This window comes from Cetorhinus maximus, chromosome 2 (genome assembly GCF_964194155.1).
Source record: "Cetorhinus maximus chromosome 2, sCetMax3.hap1.1, whole genome shotgun sequence".
In the NCBI taxonomy this organism is placed as follows: Eukaryota; Metazoa; Chordata; class Chondrichthyes; order Lamniformes; family Cetorhinidae; genus Cetorhinus; species Cetorhinus maximus.
In genome coordinates this window covers 74,043,675-74,064,099 of record NC_135880.1, presented here as the reverse complement: position 1 = coordinate 74,064,099, position 20,425 = coordinate 74,043,675, and the positions used below count along the sequence as shown (strand labels likewise).

The following is a 20,425-nucleotide window of genomic DNA, read 5'->3' as shown; positions in this document are numbered from 1 at the left end:
TTGAGATAGAGGATCAGCCATGGCGGTGCAGGCTCAAAGGGCCAAATGACCTACTCCTGCTCCTATTTTCTTTGTTTCTAAATAAATCAGCATTACAATATGTTGCAATTTTGCACTAACCAATCATGTCAAAATAACTCTGAACAACTAGCTAGGTCCTTTACAGTTTGCTACCCTCAGATAATTTCTTCTGGCTCTCTAGTAACTGATCTCCACAGGTTCAGAGGTTAGCAGTCTGCAGAAATCCATAAAGTTTATTATGATTGGGAAGCAATTAAAAACACAGTACACATCTGTAATACCAGGGGTCTCTAGTCTGGAATTCCTAAACTCCAGGAGTTTTTATTCTGAAAAAAAGCAGTAATGCACTTGATTTAGCAAGAATATGTAATTTGATCACCTGAATTTATTTTTTAAAATCACTGGATGGTTTGTGAAAAACTAAAAGCAAAATACTGCTGGAAATTTGAAGTAAAAATAGAAAATGCAGGAAACACTGGCCAGGTCAAGCAGCATCTGTACAGAGGGAGGTAAATTTCAATATTTCTGACCAAGGAAACATTCTCCATTCTTTCCTCTGCACAGATATTTTCTGGCCTAAGTGCTACTAGCAATTTTGTCTTAGTGTAAAACTAATGCAATTAGGCACTCAGGCTATCACAATACTACTGACAGCTCAAAAACAGAAATTTCTATCATGGCTGAGAGGAAACTTGACAGAGGTATTCCAGATCCTGAGGGGTATGGACAGGGTAAATAGTGAGAAACTGTTCCCTCTCAAAAGTGCATCAAGAACTAGAGGGCACAGATTTAAAATAATTGGCAAAAGGAGTAAATGTAATGTGAGGAAAACTTTTTTCCACCCAGAGGGTGGTTCGAGTCTGGAACAAACTTCCTGAAAGGGTGGTGGAAGCAGGTTCAATCGAGGTATTCAAAAGAGAATGCGCAAGGTTACGGGGATAAAGCAGGGGGGTGGGGCAAGGTGGAATGCTCTCTCAGAAAGCCAGTGCAGATTCAATGAGCTGAATGGCCTCCTTCTGCACTGTAAACATACTGTGATACACTTGGGTCTTTTCTGCCCCTTCCCAGTCGATACTCAGGCATTTCATTTTAGATTACACTCAAATGAGTCCCAACTCCTTAAGGTCTCAAGAACATCATCAACAACCCTCATATCTGGCTAACTTTCCGATAGCGAGCCTAGAATGAAGAACAGAATACTGTTACCCAAATTTCTTTCTCTACTGGATCTCTCCTGTGACTCAACAGGAACTTTCTTGTGGCTTTGAAAATCAGCAGAGCATCACATTATCAGGTTTTACTTCAGCATTTAACAAATGAATTTACAGAACAAAAGATGAACTAAGTATATAATCAGTAATATAATACACCTTCATAGTAGATAAGTATCAAAAGAAAAGTAATAAAGCAAATACAAACTCTCGGCAAGGCAATTATTTTGTAATTAACCTTTAAACATACATTAATTCTTTTCTTATATCGCTAACTGCATGAGTAAACTCGCTTGATCTTCCTCTCTCATTCTGAAGATTTCAAATCAACTCAATGAATTGAACAATTCTTGGTCCATATTAATTTCTGAACTTATGTGTTTGGCCTCTTAACTGATGTTCATACTTAGCTGAATTACAGTGAGAAAATGTAAAAATAAAAATATTTTCTTTGTAAAACTGTGATGAAAAGATTGAAAAGTTAGTTTCATGATCATTTTGTGCAATATATTTTACATAAGAAATATTTCCTAACTGACATCACAACGTAAGAATCATCAACAGGCACAGAGCGGACTTCAATGGGGCAAGGACGGATCTGGGCCAGATTGACTGGAACCAAAAGTTGGCGAGAAAGAAGTAGCTGAACAATGGGCAACCCTCAAAGAGGAGATGGTTTGGGCACAGTCAAGGTATGTTCCCTCAAAAGGGAAGGGCAGGACAAAAAAATCCAGAGCTCCCTGGATGACAAAGGAGGTAGAAATTAAGTTAAGAAGAAAATGTATGCGAACGACAGATGTGAGGCAGCAAATACAGTTGAGAACTAAGCTGAATACAGAAGGTTCAGAAGGGTTGTGAAAAAGCAAATACAAGAGGCAAAGGACGATTATGAAAGAAAACTGGCAGCTGACATAAAACGAAATCCCAAAATATTCTATAAGCACATCAATAATAAATGGGTGGTTAAAAGGAGGAGTAGGGCCGATTAGAGACCAAAAAAGGGATTTATACATTGAGGCAAGAGGCATGACTGAGGTGTTAAATGAATACTTTGCATCTGTTTTTACCTACGAGGTAGATGCTGCCCAGGCCATGGTGACAGAGGAGGAAACTCAGTCACTAGAAGGGTTTAAAATTGATAACGAAGAGATATTGGATAAGCTGTCGGTACTTAAAGTTGATAAGGCACTGGGACCGGATGAGGTGCATCCAAGAATATTGAAGGAAGTGAGAGTGGAAATTGCAGAGGCACTGGCAATAATCTTTCAATGTTCCCTGGATTCGGGGGAGGTGCCGGAGGACTGGAGAATTGCAAACATTACGCCCTTGTTCAAAAAATATTGTAAAGATCTGCCCTGCAATTACAGGCCAGTCAGTTTAACTAGGGTGGTGGGGAAACTTCAAGAATCAATTATTCGGGATAGAATTAATAGTCACATGGAAAAACGCGGATTGATTCAGAAGAGTCAGCATGGATTTGTGAATGTAAATTGTGTCGAACTTACTTGGAGTTCTTTGAAAAGGTAACAGAGATGGTTGATGAGGGAAAGGCCGTTGATGTGGTGTATATGGACTTCCAAAAGGCGTTCGATACAGTGCCACACAACAGACTTGTGAGAAAAGTTATAGGTCATGTAATAAAAGGGACAGTGGCAACGTGGATACAAAATTGGCTGAGGGATAGGAAACAGGGAGTAATGGTTAATGCTTATTAGTCGGGCTGGAAGAAGGTTTGTAGTAGAACTCCCCAGGGGTCGGGATTCAGACCTTTGCTTTTCCTGATATGTATAAATGATCTAGATCTTGGTGTGCAGGGGACAATTTCAAAGTTTGCGGACGACACAAATCTTGGGACAATTATAAACTGTGTGGAGGACAGTATAGAACTTTGAAAGGACACTAACACAATGGTGTAGTGGGCAGATAGATGGCAGATGAAGCTCAATGCAGAGAAGTGCGAGGTGTTACACTTTGGTACAAAGAACACGGAGAGACAGTACAAAATAAAGGATACTATTCTAAACGGTGTGCAGGAGAAGCGAGGCCTGGGTATATATGTACATAAGTCATTAAAGGTGGCAGGACAGGTAGAGAGAGCTGTTTCTAATGCATACAGTATTCTAGGCTTCATTAATAGGGGCAGAGAGTATAAGAGGAGGCAGGTTTTGATGAACTTATTTAAGACAGTGGTTAGAACTCAGTTGGAGTATTGTCATGAAGCTATTAATGTATATAATATTTTGGAAAACATTTTTCTTTTAAAATAGAGGTTTAGTTTGCAGGTCTGTCTTAATTGGATTAAAGCCAGCTCCTCATCTGGGTGCTTTGATATGTACTAGTTTTGATATGTAAGAGAGATAGCGTGTATTTGCATTTTTTGAATAGAGCATTCAAGAAGTGGGGTGAAAACTTGATGCCTATCTAGCAGATACCAAGCCATATGTTTATATTACTAACAAAATTGGTACTACAAAAGGCGTTTCATTGTTAAAAGGTGGAGTTCAAAGAGGCTGGTGAAACAATGAGAATTTGAATTCAATCAGTGGTAGGGGGTATAACTTCAGTAGTTTTTCCGTGTGCAGGCAGAGGCAATGTAAGATCAAAAGGCAGCTGTAAGCCTCCAGCTTGTGCAACTGGCTCCACAGTGAAACGAACCTCATTTTGCATTCGTATGGTAAAAATGCTTTGCCTGGTGTTTGGTTAAGTCTATGGGTTGCTGTTGCCTTAATGGAGGTTAGTTTGGGAATTTGTTAACAGTTATGATGGTTCCAGGGATGAGGCACTACTGTTATGAGGAAAGATGGGAGAAGTTGGGACAGTTTTCCTTGGAGAGGAAAAGGCTAAGAGGAGACTTGATAGAAGTTATCAAAATCATGAGGGGTCTGGACAGAGTAGATAGGGAGAAACTGTTCCCACTCGTAAACGGATCAAGAACCAGGGGGCACAGTTTTGAAGTGTTTTCAAAAGACGCAAATGCAAGATAAGAAAAAACTTTTTCACACAGTGAGTAGTTAGGGTTTAGAATGCACTGCCTGGAAGTGTGGTGGAAGCAGGTTCAATTGAAGCATTCAAGAAGACATTGTTTCTATTTAAATAATTATCCAATGTGCAGGATTATAGGGAAAACGCAGCAGATTGGCACCAAGTTAAAATGCCCAGAGAAGCGATGCAGACATGATGGGCCGTTTGGCCTCCTTCTGCACTGTAACAATTCTGTGATGTGCATTTGGATTGTAAATACTAAAATGGAAATGTTGTGCGTTGGTCTCCCATTAACTGCATTCAGGGTTTAAGTATCTGTTTTGATTATACTCAGCAAATAATCTTCTCTAATACCCTGAATTTTAGATGGGTTGCCTCATGGTAAAGAACCTCTCTTTCTGTAGCCAAATGGATCATTCCCATGCTGCACCCGCTCAAATTGCTCATCCTAGCTGCAAGATGGAATGGAGGCAAGAAAATAGTAAAAATGGAGACAAAAACAACTCCCATTTTAATAAGCAAAATGTGTCATTAAAATAAGATTGGTTTTGTAAGCTATCCTAGCCTAACTCTCAGTAACTTGAACATTCAGTGAGTTAGAGTATTTGGTACTTACTCAGATTTCTTTTCATACGTCATTGCAGTTTCCTCAATGTCTTTCTCCAGTTCCACCATTATTTCTTCCTTGCTGGTAATAGTTTGTTGAGTTTGGATCAAGTCTTCAGTTGTTGTTTTTAGCCTATTATTGGAGACCGTACCAACACCAAATTAGTTTCTACCCAAATATTTGAACTCCCCCCCAATTATTTTCTTCGAAGAACGCAAATTCTTTCAGGGTTTCCTCAGAGTTTCTACAGTTATTTAACACAGGAACTGATAAAACAAAGGAGTATTAAGAATTACCAACAAATACTGGAGCAGGCTTATTAAAAGTTTGTTTAGAGACACTTATCATAGCTGAAGGAAGCTCACTAAACAAAACGCAAGATCCTCGGTTTGAATTTTTTACCTCTGCTGGGCTACCTCATGTAAGCCCCATGACTGTATTTAAGCAGTGGTAAAATTGGCTTCAGCACCCTTGGGTTATGAGGAAAAAGTCAGTGAAGGTTTCTACTCCTATGTAATCTTAGAAGAACACCCCCTGAAATGCGTGTGCTTATAAATAAGGATACGATTAGTCTGGAAAGCGATTTCTTCCCCACCCATTTCCCCATATTTGAGTTACATGCTGTTATGAAGGCAAAGTTTGCAAGATTGCTAAGTTTTAAACTGTCTTTGTAATTTAAAGTAAAACAGAATACTCGAGAAAGTGAGTTGTATAACTCTGCCTGGCAACAGGCCTGGTGGCTTGGCTACCGTGGGGACAGCTTGGGACTTGCTGAGCAAGGTGCAAAGTTCACACACCTGAAACAAAGGGCAAGAGCAGCTGGGCAGGCTTTCTGTCTCTGAAATTTCGAACAGAAAAAGCGCATGAGAGATGGCGCGCGAGAGAGTGAAGTCTCAAAGAGAGACAAGAGACTATAGTTAGTTTGTGGTCAGAGAGGAAAGTGTGTCCCTTCGGTGGGGTACCAGGCACAGTGTGGAAGGAAACAAAGTCTCTGGTTAAAGAGATGCATCCTGTGGCAACCTAAGGAATCTGGAAGATTCGTCCTGGTATGGCAGGGGAATGAATAGGCTTTACTGCTGGTATTTAGTTTGGGACTTCTTTGGAAAATGAGAGAAGTGCCTTTTGTCAGTCATTCAACGTTATAATTTGGCAAAATGAGAAGTGAACCCATTGTAAGCTGGGAGTGATGTTGGATTGGCTCAGGTAAAAAATGCAATTCTGCAGAAAGTGGGAGTAAAGCGTAACAGTGGCTTCATGTTTCCAGGCATGTTAAAAGTGAACGGGCTGATATCTCTTCTTTAGTTCAGTGTATTAGTTGTCTTCTAAATCGTGTTTAGTTATTGTTTTTAGTTTGTTTGTTATCGTAAAAGTCTTAAAACTTGAAATGTTGCCATGTGATCTTTTCAGTCAGTCACAGGGAGTTCATTTTTTAAAAAGGTTATTTGTCCGTCCAGAAATCATAACAATACCAACATTCGCCAACGAGAATAATTTGTGAATAATGAGCATTGGGGTAAGGGCAGAAAATTGGCATGGTAAAACGCTTTGGAAATTGTTCTTTCTCCCATGAAGAGAAAACATTCACTTTGTAATTCTTAATTTATACTATTTTTCATACAAAGTTACAGGGGAGGCAGTGGCATAGTGGTATTGTCACTAGACTAGTATTCCAGAGACCCAGGGTAGTGCTCTGGGGACCCAGGTTCGTGGCAGATGGTGAAATTTGAATTCCATAAAAGTCTGATGATGATGACCATGAAACCATTGCTGGTTGTCATAAAAAAAACCCAACTGGTTCACTGGCAAATCTGCCATCCTTACCTGGTCTGGCCTACATGTGACTCCAGACCGACAGCAATGTGGTTGACTCTTAAATGCCCACTGAATGAGGTCAATTAAGGATGGATGATAAATGCTAGCCTAGCCAGCGATGTGCACATCCCATAAACGAATAATAAAAAAAAACTTAATTGATACTAGATAAGATCTGGTGAGCTGTGCATAAGACTCAGTATGTTTCTTTTCAGTTCTAAATGTCAACCAGAAGGCATCAGACTTGAAAGTTTCAAAACTATTTTAGATACTGCTCTGTACTCAGTGGAAATATAAACAGACTAAATTATGATTTGATATTTAGTTGTTTTTCTTCCCTGCATGTTCACTGAAACTAAGCATCGAGTGCTACCCAAACTCTGTTACTGTTAAATACCAATTGCCCAAAATATTTACTTTCTGAAATGTTGAGAAATTGCACAGCATTGACATGAGAGATAGATCTCAAACTTACGTTGTCTGTAAACTCTCTGCTGTTAAACTGTTCCACAAAATCTCATTGACTTGAAGGTTTTCCATGTCCTCCAATAATAAAACATCAAACTCAATACTTGCCTCTTTAATTGGCTGTGACCTGCAAAAAAACGAAGCCATATGCTCAGAATAAAATCTAAGCATCCGCAAAGTTACACTTCGTTGTAGTTTTTTGGAGCTTGTACTTAACGAAAGAATATTACAACCATCAAGGAATCTAATGACAAAATATAATTCCCCAATAGTTAACAGAATTTATTAATATACACCAAAGCAAAACCAAAACTCTGTTTCTAAACATTCTTTAGCGGCAACATATCAGACAACTCTGATGAAGAGTCATACGGACTCAAAACGTTAACTCTGTCTTCCTCTACACAAATGCTGTCAGACCTGCTGAGTTTTTCCAGCTTTTTTTGTATCAGACAACTCTTTTCCATTAACGTGAATGATTGTCTTAATTTTTTCATGGTGTTTAATTATTTCACCTCTGGATCAGAAGGCTGTGAATTCAAACCCCAACTCCTTTGGTTAATCTAGGCTGACATTCAATTGCTGGACTGAAGGAATGCTGGAATGGCACAAGTGTCAACTTTTAGATGAGACACTGAAGTGTCGTCTTTCAGATTTGCCTGTTCAGATTGACATCCATATTCACTATTCAAAGAAAAGTGGAAAAGTTCTATTCATATCCTGAATAACATGTAATTCTCAATCACAATCATCAAAACAGATTATCTGATCATTTAATCATTATTTCAGGGCTTTGCTGTGTGCATATTGGTTTTCACATTTTCCAACAGAAGTGATTACACTTCAAAAATAATTCATTGGCTGCAAAGCACCTTGCCTGCCCTGAAGACATGAATATAGAAATGCTGTATAAATAAAAGTCCTCGTGTTCTTATGTTCACTATTAGATTGCACAAGGAGTACATTACCTATGATTTTCAATGAAGTGATTGTACTCTGAACTGGGATTGATTTGCTCAATAGAATTCAGGACATCTTCGTGGATATTTACTATCTCTTCAGTCACAAGGCTAGTTATTTTCACGTATTCTTCCAGAATTCCCTTTCTACAGAGGAAAGCAAAAAACAAAAGCAAGCTGAAATTACTACTAGGAACATTCTTGATTATTGCTTCATAAATGTTCAATTTTACCATTACCGATTGACTTGAAGAAAATTGCACTGACATCTTGCTCGAAGTGATTTTCCTCCACACCCTCATATTCCAAGGCCTAGTACTGTATCACAAGGTAGGTGACTAGTATTAGAGATTCACGGGACTCCAGCATAATTAAATGGATGAACAGCTTGGTTTTAAATATAAAAACGAGGAAGAGGTTTGTGTAAGCAAGTGGAAGTAGGCAAGGCAGAGGGTTCTCTGGATCTCCTAACAGCACTTTGGGTGTACCTACACTACATGGACTGCAGTGGTTCAAGAAGGCAGCTCACCACCACCTTCTCAAGGGCAACTAGGAATGGGCAATAATGCTGGCTCAGCCAGTGAAGCCCACATCCCATGAATGAATTAAAAAAAACACTTAGAATACAAGAATTTATTGTTTTGAATGGTGCAGTAATGACACTGAAGAAGCAGGAACATAGCAATGTCAGAGGATCAGAGGTGTATCCAGAAATACATGGCTGGAGAAGATTGCTAAGGTAGGGTGCAGATAGAATATAACACAACTTGAAATTGAAGATGAGCATACTGAAATCACTTGGTTATGACAAAGGAGCCAATACAGCGTGGAAAGACAAAGGTGACACAAGCCCAAACATGCATATAATCAGAGGATGTCAACTCTGAATAATTTATAATTTATGGAGGGGAGCCATGAGGGCAGCTAAACTATTATTGGGGAAATGAAACCTTAAGGTAAAGTTGCCCAATATTGTTGGAGTAGCTAATTCAGTTGATCCTGCCACATGAGTCTGTATCAGTACCTTACTGGCCAATGCTACAATTGAAGGAGGTATTCTATCAACCATATTAAAACATTTGTTGAATCTGGCACTTAAAGCACTGGAATTGCCACTCAGAGAAATCATTGGGAAAAATATGCTATTCCAATTCAGTTAATGGATTACTGACTTTTTGTTAAGGTGTCAGGGGTTAGTGCCACTTATCCCTGTTATATATTAACCAGAATTGTAACTGAAGGAACTGTATTGGTTAGTGCAAAGGTAATGATGAAACTTCCTGAATACTAAACACTTATAACTTTGGGAAGTACTGAATTGGTTGGAGAAGCTGGAGGTTGAAACATATGAATAATCTGACTGAATTGAGCACAATGTAATTCCTACATTGCAAAATCAGTTGTGAATGTGAAATGAGGAAGTGAGAATGAATCAGACTATCTCACCAAAGTGATAGTCCAGAGGCATTAGTTTCTGAAACTAATTGCTGCAAAAACAAGCAGCAACTAGGGCATGGAAGAGAAAAAATTCCTTTCACTTTCTCATTGCCTTTGACGAAGAAAAAATATTTTAAACTATGTTACAAAAAGATCTATGAAAATCCAGAGGTTCCCAAACCATGGATCGCAATCCCCAATGGGGCTGCAGTGGTTACACTTAGGGTCGCAACCTCCCCCCCACCCCACAGAGCATCAATGATGACTGTGGGAAAGAGACTGCCCAGTCTAGAGGCAGTGAAGCAGAGCACTGGGGTCACTGAATCAGTTGCGCCATACAGCACAGGGCAGACAGTGAGACCAATGTGCTCTTTAACATCAGAGACAACTTTTAGTGGCGAGTGCCATGCAGGACTGGGATGTCTGCGTGCCAACTTGGTGCAGGCAGAGGCTGCTAAGTTTAAATCAGTCACTGACTGAATGTGGGAAAAACCAGGAGATCACGCAGCTGAACCAAGATGATGAGTGGTGGCTTCAAACTTTCATATGTTCCTACTCCGTGTCTGCCTGATGTGCAGGCTCCTTACCATAGGCGAGAGACTTTTCTTAACATGCACTGGCAAGCAGATAAAAAGTAGGGAGGGACAGCGAGGAGGGGGGGTCGAGAGAGGGCGCGCGGGGGAGGATTGAGAGAGAGAAAGAGAGAGCGTGGGGGGGGGTCAAGACAGAGAAAGAGAGAGCACGAGGGGTGTCGAGAGAGAGAGAGAGCGTGCGAGGGGGGTCGAGAGAAAGCGCGCGCGAGGGGGGTCGAGAGAGCGCTCGAGGGGGGTCGAGAGAGAGCGCGAGGGGGGTCGAGAGAGAGCGCGAGGGGGGGTCGAGAGAGAAAGCGCGAGGGGGGTCGAGAGAGAAAGCGCGAGGGGGGTCGAGAGAGAAAGCGCGAGGGGGGTCGAGAGAGAAAGCGCGAGGGGGGTCGAGAGAGAAAGCGCGAGGGGGGTCGAGAGAGAAAGCGCGAGGGGGGTCGAGAGAGAAAGCGCGAGGGGGGTCGAGAGAGAAAGCGCGAGGGGGGTCGAGAGAGAAAGCGCGAGGGGGGTCGAGAGAGAAAGCGCGAGGGGGGTCGAGAGAGAAAGCGCGAGGGGGGTCGAGAGAGAAAGCGCGAGGGGGGTCGAGAGAGAAAGCGCGAGGGGGGTCGAGAGAGAAAGCGCGAGGGGGGTCGAGAGAGAAAGCGCGAGGGGGGTCGAGAGAGAAAGCGCGAGGGGGGTCGAGAGAGAAAGCGCGAGGGGGGTCGAGAGAGAAAGCGCGAGGGGGGTCGAGAGAGAAAGCGCGAGGGGGGTCGAGAGAGAAAGCGCGAGGGGGGTCGAGAGAGAAAGCGCGAGGGGGGTCGAGAAAGCGCGAGGGGGGTCGAGAGAGAGACCGCGCGAGGTGAGTTGAGAGAGAGAGAAAGAGAGAGCGAAGGGTGTATAGAGAGAGAGAGCGCGCGAGGGGGGTCGAGAGAGAGAGAGCGCGCGAGGGGGGTCGAGAGAGAGAGAGCGCGCGAGGGGGGTCGAGAGAGAGAGAGCGCGCGAGGTGGGTCGAGAGAGAGAGCGCGCGCGAGGTGGGTCGAGAGAGAGAGAGCGCGCGAGGGGGGTCGAGAGAAAGCGCGCGCGAAGGGGGTCGAGAGAGAGAGCGCTCGAGGGGGATCGAGAGAGAAAGCGCTCGAGGGGGGTCGAGAGAGAGAGAGCGCGAGGGGTGTCGAGAGAGAGCGAGTGCGCGAGGGGTGTCGAGAGCGGGCGCGAGGGGTGTATAGAGAGAGAGAGCGCGCGAGGGGGGTCGAGAGAGAGAGCGCGCGAGGGGGGTCGAGAGAGAGAGCGCGCGAGGGGGGTCGAGAGAGAGAGCGCGCGAGGGGGGTCGAGAGAGAGAGAGCGCGCGAGGGGGGTCGAGAGAGAGAGAGCGCGCGAGGTGGGTCGAGAGAGAGAGAGCGCGCGAGGTGGGTCGAGAGAGAGAGAGCGCGCGAGGTGGGTCGAGAGAGAGAGAGCGCGCGAGGTGGGTCGAGAGAGAGAGAGCGCGCGAGGTGGGTCGAGAGAGAGAGCGCGCGAGGTGGGTCGAGAGAGAGAGCGCGCGAGGTGGGTCGAGAGAGAGAGTGCGAGGGGTGTCGAGAGAGAGAGTGCGAGGGGTGTCGAGAGAGAGAGAGAGCGTGAGGGGTGTCCAGAGAGAGAGAGAGCGTGAGGGGTGTCGAGAGAGAGAGAGCACGCGAGGCGGGTCGAGAGAGAAAGAGAGAGCGCGCGAGGGGGGTCGAGAGAGTGTGCGCGAGGTGGGTCGAGAGAGAGAGAGAAAGAGTGCGCGAGGTGGGTCGAGAGAGAGAGAGAAAGAAAGAGCGCGCGAGGTGGGTCGAGAGAGAGAGCGCACGAGGAGGGTCGAGAGAGAGAGCGCGCGAGGGGGGGAGAGCGAGGGGGGGAGAACGAGGGGGGGAGAACGAGGGGGGGAGAACGAGGGGGGGAGAACGAGGGGGGGAGAGCGAGGGGGGGAGAGCGAGGGGGGGAGAGCGAGGGGGGGAGAGCGAGGGGGGGAGAGCGAAGGGGGGGAGAGCGAGGGGGGGAGAGCGAGGGGGGGAGAGCGAGGGGGGGAGAGCGAGGGGGGGAGAGCGAGGGGAGGAGAGCGAGGGGGGAGAGAGAGGGGGACGAGAGGGGAGGCGAGAGAGGGGGGGAGAGAGGGGGTTGCAGGGGAAGGGGTTGAGCAAGAAAGAGCGAGTGAGTGCGAACGAGCAAGCGAGATGGTGTGTGCACGCATACATGGTGGCAGGAGCAGTGTCATTAAAAGCTATGTGTGGGGGTGGAGCGAAGAGAGGTTCACTGAGTTTTCTGTCTCCAGAGAATATGGAGAACTTGGCTGAAACCTACATGAGTACATAAAACAACATCTATATCAGGTATTTTAAAACACAGATTATTGTATTTGATGGCGCATTATTATATGTTGATCTATTATACACTAACTTTGATAATTATATACTGATTGCTATAATGCTGCTCTATTGCTGTTTTGCTTTGCTGACGTCTGGGGCCACATTAATTTTTGAGAGTTAAAATGGAAAATAGCTTGGGAGGCACTGCCCATAGTTTGATTTTACATCATAAAATAACATATGTGATAATTCTGCATTCATATTTAGTTGCTGCTGGTAGCATCACACTTGTAATTGGTAAATGCTCAGCAACACTTGACACTCTGGTAATACAAAGTTGACGTTTCGAGTCCTCATGACCCTTCAACAGAACTAAGTAGAAATAGGAAAGGGGTGAAATATAAGCCCTTTCCTATTTCTACTTAGTTCTGTTGAAGGGTCATGAGGACTCGAAACGTCAACTTTGTTCTTCTCCGCCGATGCTGCCAGACCTGCTGAGTTTTTCCAGGTATTTCTGTTTTTGTTTTGGATTTCCAGCATCCACAGTTCTTTGTTTTTAACTCTGGTAATACTGCTGTTTTTCTCAGGTGAGACTACTAGGCTCCAATTATGCATGCTTGAAGAAGTACATATTCATTGCAAGTTAATGCACTTGCAAGTATGAAGCAAATTCATTTACTTGGTGCTCACCAAAGGCCAAGATAACAATATCAGAAAAGGGAAGATGTTCAACTTTGTGCTCCCAGAGTCAGTCTCAGTTGTTTGCAGATCAGAAATAGCATAGAAACAACAGTAAAGCTGCCTCTGCATGAAAAACTTTCACTTGTCAATTACCAAACATACAGGAGCTCTTCCAGCACTTTCATTACTTATGATATAATATTGTTAATGCACAAACAAGTTTGTTTTTTTCAATTCGAAGGAAAAACAGTTTCATGATGTAATTTTCTCTAAAGATTTAAGATAAACTATATTGCACAACTAAATTCAGAAAATAGAACAGCTAACAAGACTTGGCTTGACTCTGTGAAGAAACATCTGTTCCAGGCTCCATGCTGACAGCAAAGACAGGGCCTCAGGGATAAAGATCAATGCAATATAATGTCTCCTCACCTTGTTCTTAACCCACCTTCCACCCCTCCAAACGGTCTTCCTCCTCTCCTTTTCCTTCCCATCTTCGCTCTCTGTCTCTCTCCCCTCCTCCAGCTGAGCTCAGTTATCCCAACCCACCCGCCCCCATCCTTTAACCTTGCTTGTCTTGGAAACTGAAAATACTGTCAACTTCCCATGTTCAACACCAAGGGAGATGGACTCGGTTGTAAAATGAAATAGCTTTCAAAAGGGAATTGGACATTGGTGAAAGAGAAAAAAAATGCAAATCTATGGGTTTAAAATACAAGCCATTTAAAACTGTTAAGGTGGCATCCCTTCTTATAGGCAGGTAACTCGAAACCTGAATGGGTCTTATTAATCTAATTTTGTGAAGGAACTCGGTCTTTGCTTAGTGATGACACTCTCACCTCTTGCAAAAGAAGGTTCTGGGTTCAAGTCCCACTGAGAGAGTACTGCACTATGCTGTCTTTTGGATGAACCATTAAACAGACACCGCACCTGCCCTCAGGTGGACAAAAATCATTCCATAGCACTATTCAAAGAGCAAGGGAGGGCTCCCCAGTACCGTGGCCAATATTTATCCCTCAACTAACATCACTAAGACAGATGATCCAGTCATTTTCCCTTTGCTGTTTATGAGACCTTCCCACGTGTAAATTCCAGCAGTACAACAGCAACCATATTTCAAAACTATTTGGTTAGGTATAAAGCACTTTGGGATATCCAGAGGTCAGAAAGGTGCTATATAAATGCAAATCTTTTTTTTTCCCACAGATGACACTTGATTAAAGCTGTGATTTGTAACAATTTTCCTCAAAACTGAGCAGTTGGGAATGTGGGAAAATCAAATACTCTCTAAATACATTTAACTTCGAAGCTGTAAAAAAGCTAAAAGCTTTTACAAAGCCATTCCAATAGCTATAAAAGGTAATTTTCCCTGGTGTAGGATTCCAACAGTACTAGATATTGTTTTACAGCATTTCTTTTGAGAACTCAATTTTCCTATGGTCTTCCAATAAAAACTGAAGTAAATTCAGCATTTTTTCTTAATTGAAAATTTTCCAGAAAATAAATATTGAAGTCCAAATTAAATACATGTGCAGAAAATAGCAATGATAAGCAATTTGTGTCAACAGTCACTGGACATCTAAATCTTGAGGCAGGATGCTTTTGAGTATAAAGTTTTCCCTGGCTACAGAAAATACAACTCCTCCCCCAGACAGAAACAAAAATTGTCTAGTCCCTATAGGTAAAATACACAAATTTTAGTCAAAACCATCATTTAATCCAGCAGTTGAATGCTGACTGTTGCAGATCCAAACTAAGGGCATAACCATGATGCCCACGCACTGGAGAAAATCAAGCGTCAGTATCATGAATCCTTCAAATAAACTGGAAAAACCTATTCAACCAGCATACTTCAAGCATGCACGCACAAACAAACAGGCTCAAAGGATGAATTGTTTGATATATTCAACCAAACATTTATATCAAATAAAGGAAATGAAAACCAATTCCCAGGTCATGTCATATATCTACTACATAATGCTGTTAATTCTCCAACATCAACAGAAGGCGAAGTGTTTATATTTGATGATAGAGATACACAGAATAATAAACGCAAAACAACAGTTAATTCTGATAGATCTCTGTTTTGAAACATGTGAACTACTTCTAAACTGGTTACATAGGGAAACTAAACACAATGGTACAGATCTTCTGGTCAGTGACAATGCTGCGTGCATTGATACTGCCTATGAAGATTTCTGCGATCTGACCGTTTTGCAATTTTTCAGCTAGGACTTCCAATCCCAGCTACAGCAGTGATGGTCAGCACAGACATCACTGGGGAAGACCAACGAGCACAAGAAAAGATAGACAAGGAGAGTACACACACCCTTTTCAGAACAACAGCTACCATATTCAGGTGCAATTTGAAAGGTCAAAGTCTTTTAGTGAGTTAGTGAGTGTGTAAATGCGTAAGGTGAGTGGTCGGGTCAGGTCAGGGGGCTTGATTGGACGGTGTGGGCAGGGAGAGTCAGTTGTAGTGCTCAGTTCAGTTATGCTGACTATTCACAGAGTTAGATCATGTATCAACCAGCGAAAAACATTTCCAGGGTAAGTAGGTTAAGTCCTGCACATCTGACCCAAGCCTGACACTGAGCTGAGTGTCAGAAACTTTCACAGAGGGCTCCTGGCAGCACAAATCAGCCCATCGGAAGTTTAAACTTCACGGGCAATTTCCATGCATGTGTATGCATCAGGGCTTTCACAGGGTCCTGACGCACATCTCCCAACTTACATCCAATGATCCAGTTACCAGGAGATTTTGTCCAATGGATATTATAAATGATGGAAGCAGAAAAAAGGTCAAAATGTGAAGTCTGCACAAAAAGGTTCTTGGATAATCTAATCCAAATAATCAAATAAACGTTAAAAGGATATTCCCAATAATACAGATGCATGTATTTTGGGAGATTCAAAATATATTTGTAAACCAGATTTGGTTTTCAGCCTTGTTGGAGGTTAACCGTTTACTCTGAATTTGTTGTTGTTCTGACGGCATAGGATGGGAAGCAATACCTGAAACAAACAAATATCCTGGACAATGTCCATTGTTACAGCACAGCCGATGATAAATGCTTATTTGTTCAAATCACATAGGGAAACTTGAAACAACTGCCACAATTTGTTTTGCAATTTGTAAAATTTTGAAATACACGCCCTGAATTAAGTAGTAATAAGACTACCAAGTCTTATAGGTTTTTACCAAAACTAGATTAAACATTAATAGAAGAAATGACTTTAAATACATATGTACATCTACAAATTATTACTATGACAGATTGATTAGGGGATTTAGAAACTAACTCCAAGTTACACTTTCATTAAGGCAACAGTATGACACACAGATTTGAAAAGACCCAGGCAAAGAAACAAGATACCCTGAACAAGTCGACTTCCAAGTGAGTTTTCTTAACTTCAGTCCTTTGAAGACAGCAGCTTGAGGCATAGATGCTAAAGGCTTTTCACACACTTTTAAGATCTTTAAAATGCCTTCCCTACACACAGCCCTTGCTCCCTATTTATACATAGCTTTCTTTGAAAGCAAATACCCATTGTTTTACTATGTCTTAGACTTTATCTCCCTGATAATAAAACCCTCCCATAGCACTAAGTTTTACCAGTAAGCTTTGGGAAAAATAAACACACCATTTCTAAAATTCACCTGGCTAGGTGACACATTTCATCCCTCCTTGGAACACAATCTAGTCTGGTTTATTTCAAAATGCAAATATTTCCTTAACACTCATGTTCTAAACTTCCCCCATGTTTATGTAACTAATAGTTAAAACCTAACCTCTCTTCTTAGATGAAAGCACCCAGACTAGCTGCCTCTAATTCAAGTAAATCTCTCACACACACACATATAGAAACATACCACTATTACTCTATTTTACAATAAATTCTAATAACATTATGGGAATTATTATATCTTCTTGACACCAGAAACGTGTTAAGGGGCAAGTGATATTCACGCCACACAAGTGCCAGGTGTCAAGAAACTACAATATTTTTAATATTATTGTATGCTTATGGGTGTGAGTGTGGATGGTTCTGTTCGCGTGGCTGTCACAAAAGTGTAAGAATTCTCACATTATTATGGTGATTTATTGTGAAAGTAGATTAATAGTGGAGCGTGTGTGTGTGTGGAATGTAATGTAATCTATTTTCAAATTGTGCAGATCTCCATCTAGGGGTTTTAGGAGTTATTAGAGTGGTACCTTGTAGACCTATGTACATGCTTGAAATATTTTCTTTTGCTAATATTTAATTTAGTTTTCTAAAAAAATCTCTGAAGTCTGGGTGGACTTATTACTACTGAATTCAGGGCACGTATCTCAAAATAAATACAAAATGCAAAACCGTTGTGACCACTTAATCAAGTTTCCCTCGTGGATTTGATCTCCACCTGGCACACATCATCTGCCATGTCATAACAAATTGGGGGCTCTGCAGGATATTTGAAATTCCTTGATTGGATTGGAGTTGGTGAATCTGAAAGTTATGGGTACGAGAAGCATTTTGCATTCAGGAGTTGGTCTGAGGAATTTTTAAAGCGGTGAGACGGCAAAAATGGTTGTATCCATGGCTAAAATATGTTTGGAAGTAGAAGACATAACTCATTGGGTTACAAAAAGTATCTAAGGGTAAGTTAACAGATTTGGAGGATAAGTTGCAGTTGAGGTTACCTATAGGGGCAAAGAAAGCAGACATAGCTGAAATGAAACCACAGCATTTAAAGTTGGAAGTGATACCTCACGTTGGTGAGTCACAGCTGGAGGTAGTGAGACTTCAGTTAAAAATGAAGCAGCTTGAATTTGAACAAGCAAAGGAACTGAAAAAACTTGAATTGGGGGCAAAAGAAAAAAAGAGGTTATTTCAAAATAAAATGGAAACATGAAAACTTTTCACCCTGGAGATCAAGTTAACAATGGAGGGGGGAGAGAAGGAAAGGGACAGAGAGTACTGACTTAAAAAGCTGGACTTTAAAAAAGATACATCAGATACAGTGGAAAGTACTAATGATGAAAAAAAAACCTTTCACCAAAAACCCAGTGGGGAGATGTTTAAATTTGTGCAAGCTCTTCCGAAGTTTGAAGAGATGTGATGGTGTTTTTACTTCATTTGAGAAGATAGCTAAACAAATGAAATGGCCACAAGAAAACTGGACATTGTTGTTACAATCTAGGTTGGTGGGTACATCACATGATGTTTTTGCTTCACCGTCATAAGAAATGTCAGTGGATTATGATGTGGCAAAAAAAATGGCTATTTTGTGTGTATGAGTTGGTTCCTGAGGCATACAGGCAGAAATTTAGGAATATGAGAAAACAGCCTGGGCAAACTTCTATTGAGTTTGAGAAGGTAAAACAAAGTAATTCTGACCAGTGGATATGGGCATTAAAGATAGAGACAACATATGCAGCTCTTTGAGAAGTAATTCTTTTGGAAGAATTTAAAGATTCAATTCCTTCGGTGGTAAGAACTCGTGGAGGAGCAGAGAGTTAAAACGGTAAGACAAGCAGGAGAGATAGCTGATGAGCTAGTTTATAGATCTAAACCTTTTTTTCGTCACCCTTTTCAATCAGAGAAGGATAGAAAGTGGGAGGGTGAAAGGAAGATGGGTTGTCAGGGAAGAGGAGTGGGTAAAAATTCCCAGGAAGCGTTTTTCAGGCAAAAAAGTAAGGTGCTGAGAGTAGAAGTGACACTCGAAAATTGAGGCGTTTTCATTGTAATTAAAGTTGGGCACATAAAAAGTGTTGGAAATTACAGGGAATAACTGTTGGAATTATTGGATGCAGAAAAGTTCTGGAAGTAAAAGTACTATGGATTCTGAGGTTCAGGCACAGGGAAAACCAGTGGTTTGTGTACAGGTAAAGATGTGGGAATGTGTTCACAATTTACCCAAGGGAGTTCTGAGGAGCAGGATGCAGAAACGTTTAAAGATTTTGTATGTGAAGGGGAAGTCTTTATATGTACATGGTGGAGTAGGTAAAGATAATAAAAATTTAAGAGACTCGGAGGCTAGTCAATCCTTAATGTTTTGGGATAGTGACATTTGTTGTTCAGAGGGAATATTGCAGGAACAGGTGATAATAAGTGAGATTCATGGAGATGCTAAACCTATTCTATTGTGGAAGGCAAATTTAAAGAATAAGTGGAAAGCAGGTGAGGTGATTGTTGGAGTAATGGAAAAATTGCCTATTGCAGGGGTTTATTTTAGGTAGTGATACAGCTGGATCACAGATGTGGGTGATGTAGTTGAGCAGCCTGTAGAGGTGTTTTCAACAGAAGTGCTGCAGAAAGAGCATCTTGGATTGTTTCCAGGTCGTGTGGTAACAAGATCACAAGTTCACAGGTTGAAACAGGAAAAACAGGAAGCTCAAAAGACAGAGAAAAGGTGTTGAAGTTCAATTAGCTGACACTGTCTTTGATAAGATTGTTCAGGAAGAAAGAATGGAAGATAATGCAGCAGAGGTATTTAGCTCAAGGCAGTTGGTAGATTTACAGACAAAGAATCCATAAATAAAACGGTTATATCAGACAACTTACTCAGAAACAGAGGCAGAATGTATTCTAGAATATTATTACCTTAAGGGTAATGTGTTAATGAGAAAGTGGCAGTTGTATCAGGTTTAATCAGATGAAAACTGGAGGGAAGAACATTAGATTGTTATACTATTTGGATATAGAAATGAGATACTGAGAATAGCTCCTGAAATTCCAATGGGGGGTCATTTAGGAATTAGAGAGAGAGAGGCAAAAATACAAAAACATTTTTATTGGCCTAGATTGTACAGAGATTTTGTCAAATCCCGTAGAACATGTCACACATGTCAGGTGATAAGGAAACCACAAGCAGTGATCAAGCCGGCACCTTTAATTCCATTTCTAACATTTGAAGAACCTTTCACTAGGGTCATTATTGATTGTGTAAATCAGTAGCTACTGACAATAATGGATGTATCTACAAAGTTTCCTGGCACGATACCTTTGAGAAATATCACAACAATGAGAATTGTAGAAGAGTTGACTAATTTTTTTTTTAAACAAGACACGGTTTACCAAAAGAATTACAAACAGATCAGAGTTCAAATTAAATGTCACAGCTGTTTAAGGAAGTAATGAACAGTTTGGGGATAACACAGTTTAAGTCAACAGCTTACCAATCTGAGTCACAAGCGGCTTTGGAATGATGGCATCAAACTTTAAAAACTCTGATGAGAGCATATAGTCAGGACTATCCACAGGATTGGGATGGGGGAGTTCCATTCTTGTTATTTACTATTAGGGACGCTCCTTATACATCTATTGGATTTAATTCTTTCGAACTAGTCTATGGTCATGAGGTAAGGGGACCACTGAAATTGAT

General features: G+C 41.8%; 1 protein-coding gene across 1 annotated transcript in view; it reads right to left on the bottom strand.

The window, feature by feature from the left end:
* Positions 1 to 20,425, bottom strand: part of fer (fer (fps/fes related) tyrosine kinase) — a 423,137-nt gene that overhangs the window by 289,575 nt on the left and 113,137 nt on the right. Inside the window, exons 6-8 of the mRNA XM_078566022.1 lie at positions 8,070 to 8,207; positions 7,109 to 7,228; positions 4,831 to 4,953 (exon numbers count right to left, since the gene is read on the bottom strand). Of these exons, the coding sequence (XP_078422148.1) occupies positions 4,831 to 4,953; positions 7,109 to 7,228; positions 8,070 to 8,207 (381 nt within the window). The remainder of the gene's footprint in view (positions 1 to 4,830; positions 4,954 to 7,108; positions 7,229 to 8,069; positions 8,208 to 20,425) is intronic.